This window comes from Eulemur rufifrons, chromosome 19 (genome assembly GCF_041146395.1).
Source record: "Eulemur rufifrons isolate Redbay chromosome 19, OSU_ERuf_1, whole genome shotgun sequence".
NCBI classification, from domain to species: domain Eukaryota; kingdom Metazoa; phylum Chordata; class Mammalia; order Primates; family Lemuridae; genus Eulemur; species Eulemur rufifrons.
The window spans coordinates 43,789,748-43,803,173 of NC_091001.1; the positions used below are offsets into that span (position 1 = coordinate 43,789,748).

The 13,426-nt window shown below is 43.5% G+C and overlaps 1 protein-coding gene and 1 pseudogene across 2 annotated transcripts in view; one reads left to right on the forward strand and one right to left on the reverse strand.

Moving 5' to 3' along the window:
* The window catches only part of KCNIP3 (potassium voltage-gated channel interacting protein 3), a 71,851-nt gene that overhangs the window by 4,419 nt on the left and 54,006 nt on the right, over positions 1 to 13,426 (reverse strand). For both annotated transcript variants that reach the window (XM_069494205.1, XM_069494204.1), the window contains exons 2-4: positions 2,813 to 2,937; positions 2,289 to 2,358; positions 2,004 to 2,074 (exon numbers count right to left, since the gene is read on the reverse strand). In XM_069494205.1, the coding sequence (XP_069350306.1) occupies positions 2,004 to 2,074; positions 2,289 to 2,358; positions 2,813 to 2,937 (266 nt within the window). The remainder of the gene's footprint in view (positions 1 to 2,003; positions 2,075 to 2,288; positions 2,359 to 2,812; positions 2,938 to 13,426) is intronic.
* Positions 9,725 to 10,123, forward strand: LOC138400090 (fatty acid-binding protein, brain pseudogene; annotated as a pseudogene).

Consider the following 13,426-nt stretch of genomic DNA (forward strand, 5'->3'; position numbering starts at 1 on the left):
GCAGGAGCTTTTGTGACCACTGGGATCCCACCTGTGGTGCTCCAAGGATGGGGCCGTGGGGATATGTGCCTTCCTCCTTCCCTCCTCCTTCCCAGAGCAGAACACTTTGAAATCAAGAAGTTCCTCAAGGTAAACACACCAGCGTGAAAGCAGAGAAGCACGCAGAAGGCCCAGGAAGATGCCAGTGATGAAAGACCTTCTGAGAAGGTGCCCAGTAGAGGAGCTTCGACACCATCGCCCCCCGCTCAGCCACTGCCAGACCCCTCCCCTGCAGACCCGCCACCTACCACCTTATAGGACCACAGGACGCCTCCCTCTAGGGGAGTGAGAGGAGGCTGAGGAGGATGACAGCAGCCTTCTTGAATACCCACCAAGCTCAGGGGCTGTTCATCATCTCTCTCTCTCTCTTTTTTTTTTTTTTTTTGAGACAGAGTCTCACTCTGTTGCCCTGGGTAGAGTGAAGTGGCGTCGTCATAGCTCACAGCAACCTCAAACACCTGGGCTCAAGTGATCCTCCTGCCTCAGCCTCCCGAGTAGCTGGGACTACAGGAGTGTGCCATGACGCCCAGCCAGTTTTTTCTATTTTTAGCAGAGATGGGGTCTCGCTCTTGCTTAGGCTGGTCTTGAACTCCTGACCTCAAGTGATCCTCCTGCCTTGGTGTCCCAGGGTGCTAGGATTACAGGTGTGAGCCACCGCGCCCAGCTAATTTTTTTTGTTTGCTTGTTTCTATTTTTAGTTGCTCCGCTAATTTTTTCCATTTTTAGTAGAGACGGGGTCTCGCTCTTGCTCAGGTTTATTTCTTGCTCAGGCTCCTCTTGAACTCCTGACCTTGAGCGATCCTCCCTCCTCGGCCTCCCAGAGTGCTGGGATTACAGGCGTGAGCCACTGCGCCTGGCCGATCGTCTCATTTCTGAACAAGAAAATCTGTCCCACCAAGCCCTGCGTGGGCCCATTACTCGGGATCCTCCTCACACTTTACTGTCCAAAGTCTCAGGTGCCTCTTAAAAGGGACACCAGAAACTGGTCACATAGGAGGGCGCTGGGGAGGACAGTGAATATTCCCAGGTTGGATTTTTCCCATGTGCAATGGTATTAGTAATCCAGGTATTGCTGAAAATGAAGAGAACACCGCGTGCTTGCACAAGCAAGGCCCTGGCAGGGAGGTGCAGAGTGGGGGGTCCTGTGGTCACAGGGCAAGGTGGGTGTGTGTGAGTGTGCTCGGCGGGCTCGTGGCACAGAAATAACCCGAGCAGCATTATCGACAAGCTATTATTACCCTGGCGCGTGCAGGGGCTTGCTCCGTGCTTTCCTGTCAGCCACCCTTGGCCCTGGAAGCTGAGCCCAGCATATCGATCAGGCTGGCTCTCAGCAAGGTTTTCCTCTCCATAGAGGTTTCAGCTTTTCGCCTGCAGCTATTTTTAGGGGCTTGGGCTCCACAGATGGGGCCTCTAGCAAATGATCCTGTGTGGCCAGGCCTGGGACGAGCCCGTGAGGCTCCCACACAGAGAGCCCCAGCCAGGCCAGGGGGATGGACTTCTGCTTCCTCACGGTGGGGGCACCGGGCTTCACTCACAGTGCCCAGCTGGGATGTTCTCTGGATGTTTCTGGCCTGTTTTCTGGGTCACAAGGGGGAAATTCTGGGGCTGGGGGCTGAAATCCCAGCATTCATTAGCTAAACCTTGGCCCCTTTGAAAATGCAAATTCACTGGGTCTCGACTGCCACAGTGTGCGTTTGTGTAGCTCCCTTGGCGGGGCAGAGCTGGATGGGAGCTCCTTGAAAGGAAGACACAGGGTGACAGGACAGCAAGGTCAAATGCCCCTGACCTCACTGGCCCAGGGCCAGCTATGTGCTGCCCACTCATTCCCGGGGTGACATGCTGGACCGCTCCCACCCAGGATTGTGTCTGACCCTCCCGACAGCCCTGAGAGGGTGCCACCGGGGCTGGGGGATCCCCCCACAGGCCTCAGGGGCAGGGCACATGGGAGGGGTCGTGGGGCCTACCTCGAAGCGGATGGCCCCGTTCCCGTCGGCATCGAAGGCGTTGAAGAGGAAGTGTGCGTAGGTGGTAGCGTCTGTGGAGAGCAAGGCGGGGGCTGGGGTGTGTTGGGTCCCCAGCCAGGCAGCCCCGCCTGGGGGTTCCAGCCGAGTCCCCTCTTCCAGCTGGACAGAGGCAGCACCAGGCCTCTGGAACGCAAGGGGTGGCAGGAGGGTGGGAGGGTCCCCTCCCTCCACACAGGGATGCAGCGGGGGCTTCAGAGGAGCCAGGGGCCCTGGCCGTGGACTCACCTCCCTGAGGGAAGAACTGTGAGTAGATGAGTTTGAAGGTGTCTTCATCCACCAGGCCCGTGGGACACTCCTGCAGCAGGAAGTCACCCCCTCAGCTACCTCGGCCACCCCCAGATCCACGCCCCGACTCTGACTCCACAGGGCCTGGCCTCTCTCCCCATCTTGGGGGGTGCCTGGGCTGGGGAAAGCCTGGGTGGGGTGGGCGAGAGGAAGGAGGGAGGTAGGAAGGGGGTGGCTGCTGCCTTGTGCCGAGCCGCGCCCCTTCCCTGTACCAGCATCAGAGACAGAGAAGGGAGCACAGTGGACCTCACAATTCTGATTCTGGGGCCCGCTCCAGCCCCCAGACAGAATTCTCCCACAGAATATAAGCCCTATAAAGGCCCCTGGGATATTTACTGTGCAATGGAGAAGTTTCTAGAAGGTCTCCCTGGGCCTGAGTCCCTCCTGCCTGGAGTCAGGAACAGGGAGGGCTGAGTGGGTCAGGGTCTCAGGGCCTCTCCCGGGGGGAGTGGGGAGGCGCTTACATTCTTGAAGCCCCTGTAGAGGGACTGCAGCTCCTTCTTGGTGAACTTGGTCTGTGCTTGCAGCTGGTCCAGCCCCTCCGGCTGGTGGCGCACCGTGGACAGCTCCAGCTCACTGTCGCTGCTGTCTGGAGGGGGACACAGACCCAAGGGGGTGAGGCCTGTGGCCCTGCTCCTCCAGCCTGCTCTGCTGTGGGCAGTGCCGGGGCACGGGCTGGGACGGGGTGGAGTGACCCTCCTTGCACTAAACAAATGGAGGCGCTGTGACTGAATGGCACTTTCGGGGTCCTGCCTCAGGGCTTCTGCTTCCCTGTTCCCCACTGAGGGGGCCCTCCCCACTCGCCTCACCCCAGGAGTGCCCCCTGCCCAGCCACGTGGTGGGACGGAGTGGGAGCTGTTTTTGTCCTAGAGAAACACCGAATAAGGAGAGACAGGAGGGAAAAAGACAGCAAGACAGGCACGAGAGACCTCTGAACTTCACGACCGAATGACCAAATTCCTAGACCACCTCCTCTGTGTGGCCCTCCTTAACTTCCCCCAGGAATGGGGAGAGCTCCTCTCTTGGCCCATCAAAGCCTAGCACGATGCTGTCCAGCTACATTTGGGATGGGGGTGTTATCCACGTTTGGGTAGGAAGTCAGACCTCCAAAGCCCGTAGAGCAGGGATCAGACCTTTCTTTTAAAAATAACACACCAAAATGCTAACCATGGCTATCTTTGCGGGGACAGGGGATTTCAAATGATCTTTACTTTTTTATTTATGATTTTTTTTTCACATTTTCCTAATTTCTTTTAGTATGAAATGCATCACCTTTACAGTACAAAATAAACCTATGGACAAAGCAGCATTCAGTACCCACACCTTGCCAAGGAGCAAGCTCACATAGCTGGAGAGTGTCACCTTCCCACTGACTCAGACACGTGAGCCCCGCTGCACTGTCACTGCCACCTCCCGCAGCCGAACGGGGAGTCCGCGGTTATCTGCGCGGCTGCAGCTTCCTGCCCCCTCTCCACTGCAGGGGCAGCCGTCCTGCACTGCTCCTCCTGTGCCCGGGTGTCTAGCCCGGTGCCAGGCAGAGCCCCGTGCTGAGCCTGCTCCACACCTGGGCCTCCCCCACGACCCTGGCCGGAGAAACACCAACCGAGAGAGCACCTGGAGAGCTGCCCAGCAATGAGGCTGTTTCCTTGTCCACACTCGCTCCCAATCTCCAAAAGAACTATTTTCCAACTTCCTTCTCTTTAAATTTCCAGAATCCCCTTCCCCAGTCTTACCCTCTGGTTGCTTCCTACTTCATTAAGAAGATCAAAGGCACAGAAGATTTCCCCAAGTTCTTTCCACCACACCTACCCATCCACCTGCACCTGGCCCAGACAGGGCTTTCCCACCTTCTCTGCTGACAAACTGTCCCTGTTCCCCGTGAAGGCAAACCTCCTGTGCAGTGAGTCCTGACCCCTCTCATCTACTCAAGCATGTGGCTTTAGCCATTCTCCCTACTCTTTCCTCATCATTTTTCTCTCCCTTCTCGATCATTCCCATCACCATGCAGACATATTGATAAATCTGGCAATCCGTAGTGAAATTAAGGATAGGCAAACTCTATAAGCCAGCAATCCCGCTCTGGGTAACATCCCAGGTAAACTCTTCCCCAGCTCAGGGGGCCCGTACAAGATGCTTATAGCAACAGTATTTTTGGTGGTGGGGAGGGGTTGGAGGCAAAGCAGGGGTCCATCACTGGCAGGATGGGTGGGCACACTCCGGGGACGCACAGCAGGGGGAACATGCAGTGGGTCAGATGCACACATAGCAGCATGGACGATGTTAGAAATAAGGTGCTGCCTTGACTAAGGCAGGGTGGAAAGGCAAGGCCCAGCCATAGACTAGTTACAAAAAGGACACTCTTAACACAAAGACAAGGACAGATTTAAAGTAAAAGGATGGGAAAAGGATAAGAAAGCTGGACATTTCATAAAGATACAAGGAATAATTCATCAAGAAGACAGAATAATCTGGAACATATACCACCTAGTAACAGAGCTTTAAAATACCCAAGGCAAAAAAATTCAAAACTAAAGGGAGAAACAAATAAGCCACAATCATAGCTGAAGATTTTAACATCCTTTTCTAGTAAATGGTATAACAAGTAAAGACATAAAAGATTTGAAAAACACTGTCAACCAATCTGACCTAATTAATATTTTATAGGACATTGTATAACTATAGAATACACATTTTATTCAAGAGCACATTCTGTGGTTACCAAGATATACCAGATGCTGGAACATTAGAACAGATTCTGACCACAATGGTATTAAGTCAAAATTCAGAACAAGATATTTAGAAAATCTCAAGTACTTAGAAATAAACAAACACATTTCCAATTAGCCCATAGGTCAGAGAAGAAAAATCACAAGACGAGTTTTGAATTCAATGATAATGAAAAACACAGCATATCAAACCTTGCTGGACGCAGGTAGAGCTGTGCTTAGAGGGAAACTTAACACTTTAAATTCCTTTATTAGAAAAGAAGATAGGTGTAAAAATCAATGACATAAACTCCTAGATCTAACTAAGTATTTCAGAATCTAAAAAAAACAGAGTAAATTAAGCTCCAAGTAAGCAGAAAAAAAAAACACATAGTAAAAATAAGAATAGAAGTCAATGAAAAAGAAAACAGACAAACAGAGAAAAACAAATAAACTCATTAAGAAGCTCAATAGGCAAGTCATAGACTGGGAAAAACATAGCTTCAGTGCATGTATTTGACAAAGGACTTATTTCCAGAATATATAATAAACCTCTACAAATCAACAATAATAAGACCAAAAACTCAATTTTCAAAATAGGCAAAAGACTAGCCCACTTCACAAAAGAAGACATACAAATGGTCAATAAGTACAGGAAAATGTGTTTGAAATAGCACTAATCATGAAAGAAATGCAGCTAATTCAATGCAATATGCAAAATACCCAATCATTTATCATTTCAGAAAGATTGACAATGCCAAATGTTGGTAAGGATGTGGAGCAACTGGAACTCTAATATATTATTGGTGTAAGTGTAAAATGGTATAACCACTCTGGAGAGCTGCTTGTCAATTTCTTATAAAGTTAAAACATACATCAACCTTATGATCTATTTACGCAGGACAAATAAAGACTTGTACAAGAATAGTCATAGTAGCTTGATTCATAATAGTCCAAAACTGGAAACTACCAAAATAATAAACATGGAACTATGACATGTTTATATAATGGAATACTATTCTCCATTTTAAAAAAGGAATAAACTACTGATAAATGCAACAACATGGATGTATCTCAAAAATGGTATGCTAAGCAAAAAAGCCAGACATAAAAGAGTTTATACAGTATGTTTCCATTTATACAAAGTTCTAGAACAGGCAGCATTAATGCATTGTGAAAGAAAGTACAGTGGGTGGTGGCTACAAGGGTGTATACAACTATCAAAATGTATTGAACATTTAATATCAGTGCATTTTGTTTTATGTAAATTATACACCAATTAACAAAAAGAAAACACATTGATTAGACTTCTGCTTTCAGTCATGATAGGATAGTGAGTGGCAGACTTACCATCCTGGTGCAAATGACTTTAAAACTGGAAATATGTGAGGCAAGTGTGTTCAGGCTTTGGACTATGGCATAGGGCTAAAATTTTTGAGAGCAGGGAAACTGACGTGAGCCCCACATTCATCTTGGATATCTGCCTAGAGACACTTTCCAGACCATGGCACAGGGACGTGGTACATCAGCCAGGGAGCAGCAGTCTTGCTGAGCTGATAAGGCAGAGATCAGAGTTTGGGGCTGCTGAGGCAGGTGGAATTTTCAGAGCAGAGTCTTGGAGAGGAAGGAACTGCACAGAATAGTGGCTCCAGAAGTCTGTGTGTGGGTCCTCTTGGGGCCTTGGCCAAGGGCTGGGCTACACATGTTTAGAATGAAACTATAAATCTAAGAAGAGAGCAGCTGCTGGGGAGGAGAGGGTGGCTAGGGAGACAGAGACCTGAAAGGACACATTAGAATTCATGCAGTGATGGGAAAAAGTGGAGTATTGGCTAAGCCAAAATGGAGATATCTCCCTAAGCACCTCAGGTGCTGAAACCCCAGAAAGGCCATGCTTTAGGAATAAGAACCATGCCCTTGAGTAAGGGCATGCTCTAGCTCTAAGAACAAAGTCAAAACAAACCTACTCTAACAAAGCCTAAAATAAAGTCTGTGAAGATCAAGTGGCTCTGCCAGTAATTTATCTGCCTACAAAACTAAAATTCAACAGCATTTATATTAAGACAATATAATCTAGATCCCTTACATATAATATCCAACATGTAACTAAAAGATTTAAAGACTTGGGAAGAAGCAGGAAAATGTGACCATAATAAAGAGATAAAGGAGTGAGCAGAATTATTAGATTTTTATCATTAGAATTATTAGAAAAGAACTTTAAAACAACTATTATCAACATGTTGAAAGAATTAAAGGAAAGAAAAGAGTAATAGATGGGAATCTTAGTAGAAAAATAAAACTATTAAAAAGAACCAAATGGAAGTTCTAAACCTGAACAAAACAATACCTAAAATTAAAAATTCACTTGATGAGCTTCAGAGAAGACTGGACACCACAGAGGAATAGATCAGTGAATCTGAAAGTCAACAGGAATTATCCAAACTAAAAAACAAAGAAAAAAAATATTCACAAAACCATGCACAAAGTCTTAATGACAATATCAAGCAGCCTAACATATATGTAATTAAAATACCAGAAGCAAAGGAAAAAGAAACTAGGACTAAAAAATAGCTGAAGAAATAATGGCCAAAGTTTCCCCAAATTTGTTGAAGAATATCAATCTATAGATTCAAGAAACTCAGTGAACCCCAAGAAGGATAACTTAAAAAAAAAAATATCTAGAAACATCATGGTCCAACTGATGAAAATAAAAGATAAAGAGGCAATCTTAAAAGAAGCCAGAGAGGAGGGGGAAACCATATAGGAAAACAGCAATAAGAAAGATAGCTGACTTCTTATAAAAAATGATGGAGACCAAAGGACAATGGAAAGACATCTTTAAATTGTTGAAAGAAAAGAAATCTATTAACCTAGAGTTCTTTATCCAGTGATAATGGCCTTCAAAAATGAGAGCGAAATAAAGGGATTTTCAGATCAATGAATGCTACAGAGTATGTCACCAGCAGAACGGCACTATGAGAAATGCTAATGGAAGCACTACAGGATGAAGAGAAATGCTATCAAATGGAAATCCAGATGTGTGGGAAAATAACAGGAAGCCAACAGAAAAATTTGGAACTGAACACATATGAAAAGATAACATATCAAAATTTGGGGGATACAGCTAAATCAGAACTTATAGGAAATTTAAAGCATTAAATGCCTACTTTAGAAAAGAAGAAAAGTTTTAAATAGTATATGCTTCCACCTTAATGAAGTGGAAATAGAAGAGTAAAATAAACACAAAGTAAGCAGAAAGAAGGAAACAGGAAAATATGAGAACAGAAATCAATAAAATTGAAAATTAAAAAAATAGAGAACATCAATGAAACCAAAATATGGTTCTTTGAAAACATCAACAACATCCACACAACTCTAGCAAGAATAAAAAAGACAAAAAAAGAGAGAAAATACAAATTACTAATATTAGGAATGAAACAAAGGAATTAAGTACAGACCCTCCAGGCTTATGAACAAGCCTTTGCACAAAAATTCAACAACTTTGATAAAATGGACCAATTCCCCCCAAATCACAAACTATCCAAAATGAAAAAAAGATAACTTGAATAGTCCTAAGCAATATTTCTCATAAACATAGGAGTAAAATTTCTCAATAAATTTTTTTTTTTTTTTTTGAGACAGAGTCTCACTCTCTTGCCTGGGCTAGAGTGCCATGGCATCAGCCTCACTCACAGCAACCTCAAACTCCTGGGCTCAAGCGATCCACCTGCCTCAGCCTCCAGAGTAGCTGGGACTACAGGCATGTGCCACCATGCCCAGCTAATTTTTATATATATATATTTTTAGCTGTCCAGATCATTTCTTTCTATTTTTAGTAGAGACGGGGTCTCGCTCTTGCTCAGGCTGGTCAATAAAATATTAACAAATTAAATCCTTCAATGTCTAAAAAGAATAATATACTACACCATGTGGGGTGTTCCAAGAATGTGAGGTTGATTCAATATTTGAAAATAAATCAACGTAATCTACCATATTAATAGTCTAAAGAAGAAAAAACACATCATATCAATTGATGCAGAAAAAGAATACGATAAAATTCAATATCCATTCATGAAAAAGAAAAAAATAAAAACCAACAACTCAGCAAACTGGGAATGGAAGGGAACTTCCTCAACTTGATAAAGTGAATCTACCAAAAAAAAAAAATCTCTAGTTAATATCACACTTAATGGTGAAAGACTGAATATTTTCTCGCTAAGATTAGGAACAAAGCAGGATTATCTGTCCTCTCCACTCCTATACAACATCATACTGAAAGTCCTGGCCAGCGCAATATGGGTAATGGAAGGAAGGAAGGAGGGGAGGGAGGAAGGAAGGAAAGAGGGAAGGAAGGAAAAGCAAGTAAACAGACTGCATTAGAAAGAAAAAACCAAACCATTCCCACTTATAGGTGATATCTACGTAGACATGACTGAATATGTAGATAATCCCAAGGAATCTACCAAAAATAAAAAAGCACCCTCTAATAAGTGAGTTTAGCAAAGTCACAAGAAAAAAAGTCAATATACAAAACCAAATCACATTTCTACAGACCAGCATTGTACAATTAGAAATCAAAATTCAGGCAACGGGGAAGAGCAGTGGCAGTAAGACCAAAGATCCTCGTTCCTGTCTCTTTTATCTGTTTTGAAGCTAAAGGGGAGGAGGGCAAGGATGGCAGAGGAATTCTGTGCTACCTGGGAGCTGAAGGACAGCCAGAAGTTTGATGAGTACATGAAGGCTCTAGGTGTGGGCTTTGCCACTAGGCAGATGGAAAATGTGGCCAAACCAACAGTGATTATCACTCAGGAAGGAGACAAAGTGGTGACTGGGACTCAAAGCACATTCAAGAACACATAGATTAATTTCCAGTTGGCAGAAGAGTCTGATGAAACCACTGCAGATGACAGAAACTGTAAATCTGTTGTTAGCCTGGACGGAGACAAACTCATTCATGTACAGAAATGGGATGGCAAAGAAACAAATTTTGTAAGAGAAATTAAGGATGGCAAAATGGTTACGACTCTTACTTTTGGTGATGTGGTTGCTGTTTGCCACTATGAGAAAGCATAGGGGGAAAAAAAAACTTCCTAGTCTAGAGCTGGAGAAGCTTCAGTTTTTCTGTTTACTCACATTTCAGTGCTATCCTGCCATTACAGCACAGCTGATCATTAATTAGAAGGTTATCCTTGGTAAGGAGGTGGAAAATGGTGATTTAAAAACTTGTTACTCACAAGCAACTGGCCCAATTTTGATCTATAAATTTATTTTATCTATAAATTTATTATGTTTTATAATTTGCATTCACATTTAAAGTCACCTTTTTATACAAAGAATTGAATACATTTTATAATTTCCTTTGGAATTCAAATCAAAGTAGAATAAAAATCTTAAAAGTGAAAAAAAAGAAACCAAAACTTAAAAAACAATATTATGTACAATTATTTACCTCATAAATGAAATACTTAAGTATCAATCTAGCAAAACATGCACATAATGTGTACTCCAAAAATATAAAATAGTGATGAAAAAATCACAGAAGATTTAAATAAGTGAAGAGACATACCATGTTCATGGATTTGAAGATTCAATGTTATAAAGATGTCAATTATCTCCACAATGATCAACAGATTTAAAATAATTCCTATCAAAATCCCAGCAAGGTTTTTTTTGTCCATAGACAGAGTATTCTACAATTTATATGGAAAGACAGAAGAACTAGAATAGCTAGAACAATTTTGCAAAATAAGAATACAGGGCCGGGCGCGGTGGCTCACGCCTGTAATCCTAGCACTCTGGGAGGCCGAGGCGGGTGGATCGCTTGAGGTCAGGAGTTCGAGACCAGCCTGAGCAAGAGCGAGACCCCGTCTGTACTAAAAATAGAAAGACATTATATGGAAAACTAAAAATCTATATAGAAAAAAATTAGCCGGGCATAGTGGCGCATGCCTGTAGTCCCAGCTACTCGGGAGGCTGAGGCAGTAGGATCGCTTAAGCCGAGGAGTCTGAGGTTGCTGTGAGCTAAGCTGACGCCACGGCACTCACTCTAGCCTGGGCAACAAAATGAGACTCTGTCTCAACAACAACAACAACAAAAGAATACAGATACTTTAAAATAAAAAGGTAAACATAGATGGGGGGAAAATATTTGCTAGTCACATATCTAACAAGGGATATCCTTATATAAAGAAGTCTCAAAAACTCAGCAGTAAGAAAGCAAAGAACTCAAATTAATAAATGGGCAAAAGACTTGATCAAACACTTCACTATAGAGGCTACATGGATGGCAAATAGACACATAAAAGATGCTTAATATCATTTTCCATTAGGGAAATACAAATTAAAGCCACAATGAAATACTACTATGTACCTATTAGAATTACTTAAATAACAAATACTGACAACATCAAGTGCTGGTAAGGATGCCAAGTAACCGGCACTGCTATACTTTGCAAATAGGAATGAAAAATGGTACAGCCACTCTGGAAATCAGCTTGGCAGTTGCTTATGAACATACACTTACCATAAGATGGAGCAATCCTTGTTATTTACCCAAATGAAATGAAACCTATTATATTCACACAATAACCTTTAGGTAAATGTTTAGAGCAACTCTATTCCTAATTGCCCCAAATTGGAAATAACCCAAATGTCCTCCAACCACTGAATGGACAAACACCCACACAATGGATACTACACAACAACAAAAAGAACTACTGATATACTCAACAACATGAATAAATCTCAAATGCAGCAATTAAGTGAAAGAATCCAGACTCAAGAGACTAAATAATGCATGATGCCATTTACGTGACATTCTGGAAAAGACAAAATTATAGAGCATTATAGGGAAGGAGAACAGAGCAGTGGCTGCCAGGCGCTGGGCGGCGAGGCGGGGCTGACACAGAAGAGGCAGTGTGAGGGGTTTGTGGTGCTGGGGTTGTTCTCTGTCTCAACTGTAGTAGCGGTTACATGACAGTGCACTTGTCAAAATTCATAGAACTGGACACCCTCAAAGGCGAATTTTACATTAATTTAAATTAGAAAAAATTAAAATGAAATAAAAATTACAACAATCACCTATAGGGGAGGAGGGAAATGGGGGAACAAATGGGGAAAAATAAACAAGAGTGTCTTTAACTGGATCAAAGCTAATAATGTCTCATCAGCTAAAGAATGTGATTAACTTAATCCACACTCCTAAGGGTCAAAAAACAAAATAAGACAAAAATCCCAAAACCACTCCTGTTTGTTCCATTTAAAACAAAACTCCCTGACCCTACTTCCCCTAAGCCTTTTCTCAACCTTCTTAACTCCCTGTCTTCACTTCCTCTCTGCCTATTCTCCCTTGAACTCACTCTACCCTAAGCAAACTGCTCTTAGAAGGGTCCTCAATGATCTCCACATTGCTAATCCAGTGATCAGTACAATAAATTTGATCCCCAAATCACATAAGGGCAATACAGGAGTGAAAATCATATGCTGATCTCACTTATGAACAAAACCCTTGTGATTCAAAACCCTAAACCAAATGTTAGTAGCTAATCAAATCCAACTGCACATTTAAAAAAGTATGTCATGATCAAGAAGATTTTATCTGGAAGAGTATAAGGAGGGAAAACCATATGAAAATTTTATTTTATTTTTTTTTAATTTTAATTTTTATTTTTTTTCTATTTTTAGTAGAGACGGTGTCTCGCTCAGGCTGGTCTCGAACTCCTGACCTTGAGCGATCCACCCGCCTCGGCCTCCCAGAGTGCTAGGATTACAGGCGTGAGCCACCGCGCCCGGCCGATATGAAAATTTTAACGCAGAAAAGGCATTTGATAAGCTTCCACATCTATTTGTAATTAAAATGAACAACAAAAACTCTCAGCAAACTAGGAGTCAAAGGGAACTTCCTTAACATGATAAAGCTTTTATTTGCAAATCATATGTTCACAGAACAATTTACAGAAACTATTAGATTTAATGGCAAAAGCTCAGGCACATTCTCTTTAAGATTTTGGACAAGACAAAGTTGGCCACAATCACCACTAATCAATGTCCTGCCGACGCTCTAAGGCTGAGGTCCCCAAACCCCAGGCCACGGATTGGTACCGGTCAGTGGCCTGTTAGGAACTGGGCCACACAGTGCTGGGCAGGTGAGCAAGTGAAGCATTGCTAAAGCTCAGGAGCCCTTTACTATTGGTGAAGAGTTGATCCTGCCTGCTGCTAAGGACATTTGGCGTGAACTTTTAGGAGAGGCTGCAGTTCAAAAGGTGGCACGTGTTTCTCTTTCGGCCAGCACCATAACTAGATGAATTGATGAAATAGCAGAAGATACTGAGGCACAAATGTTAGGGAGGATTAGTGAGTCACCATGGTATGCAATAC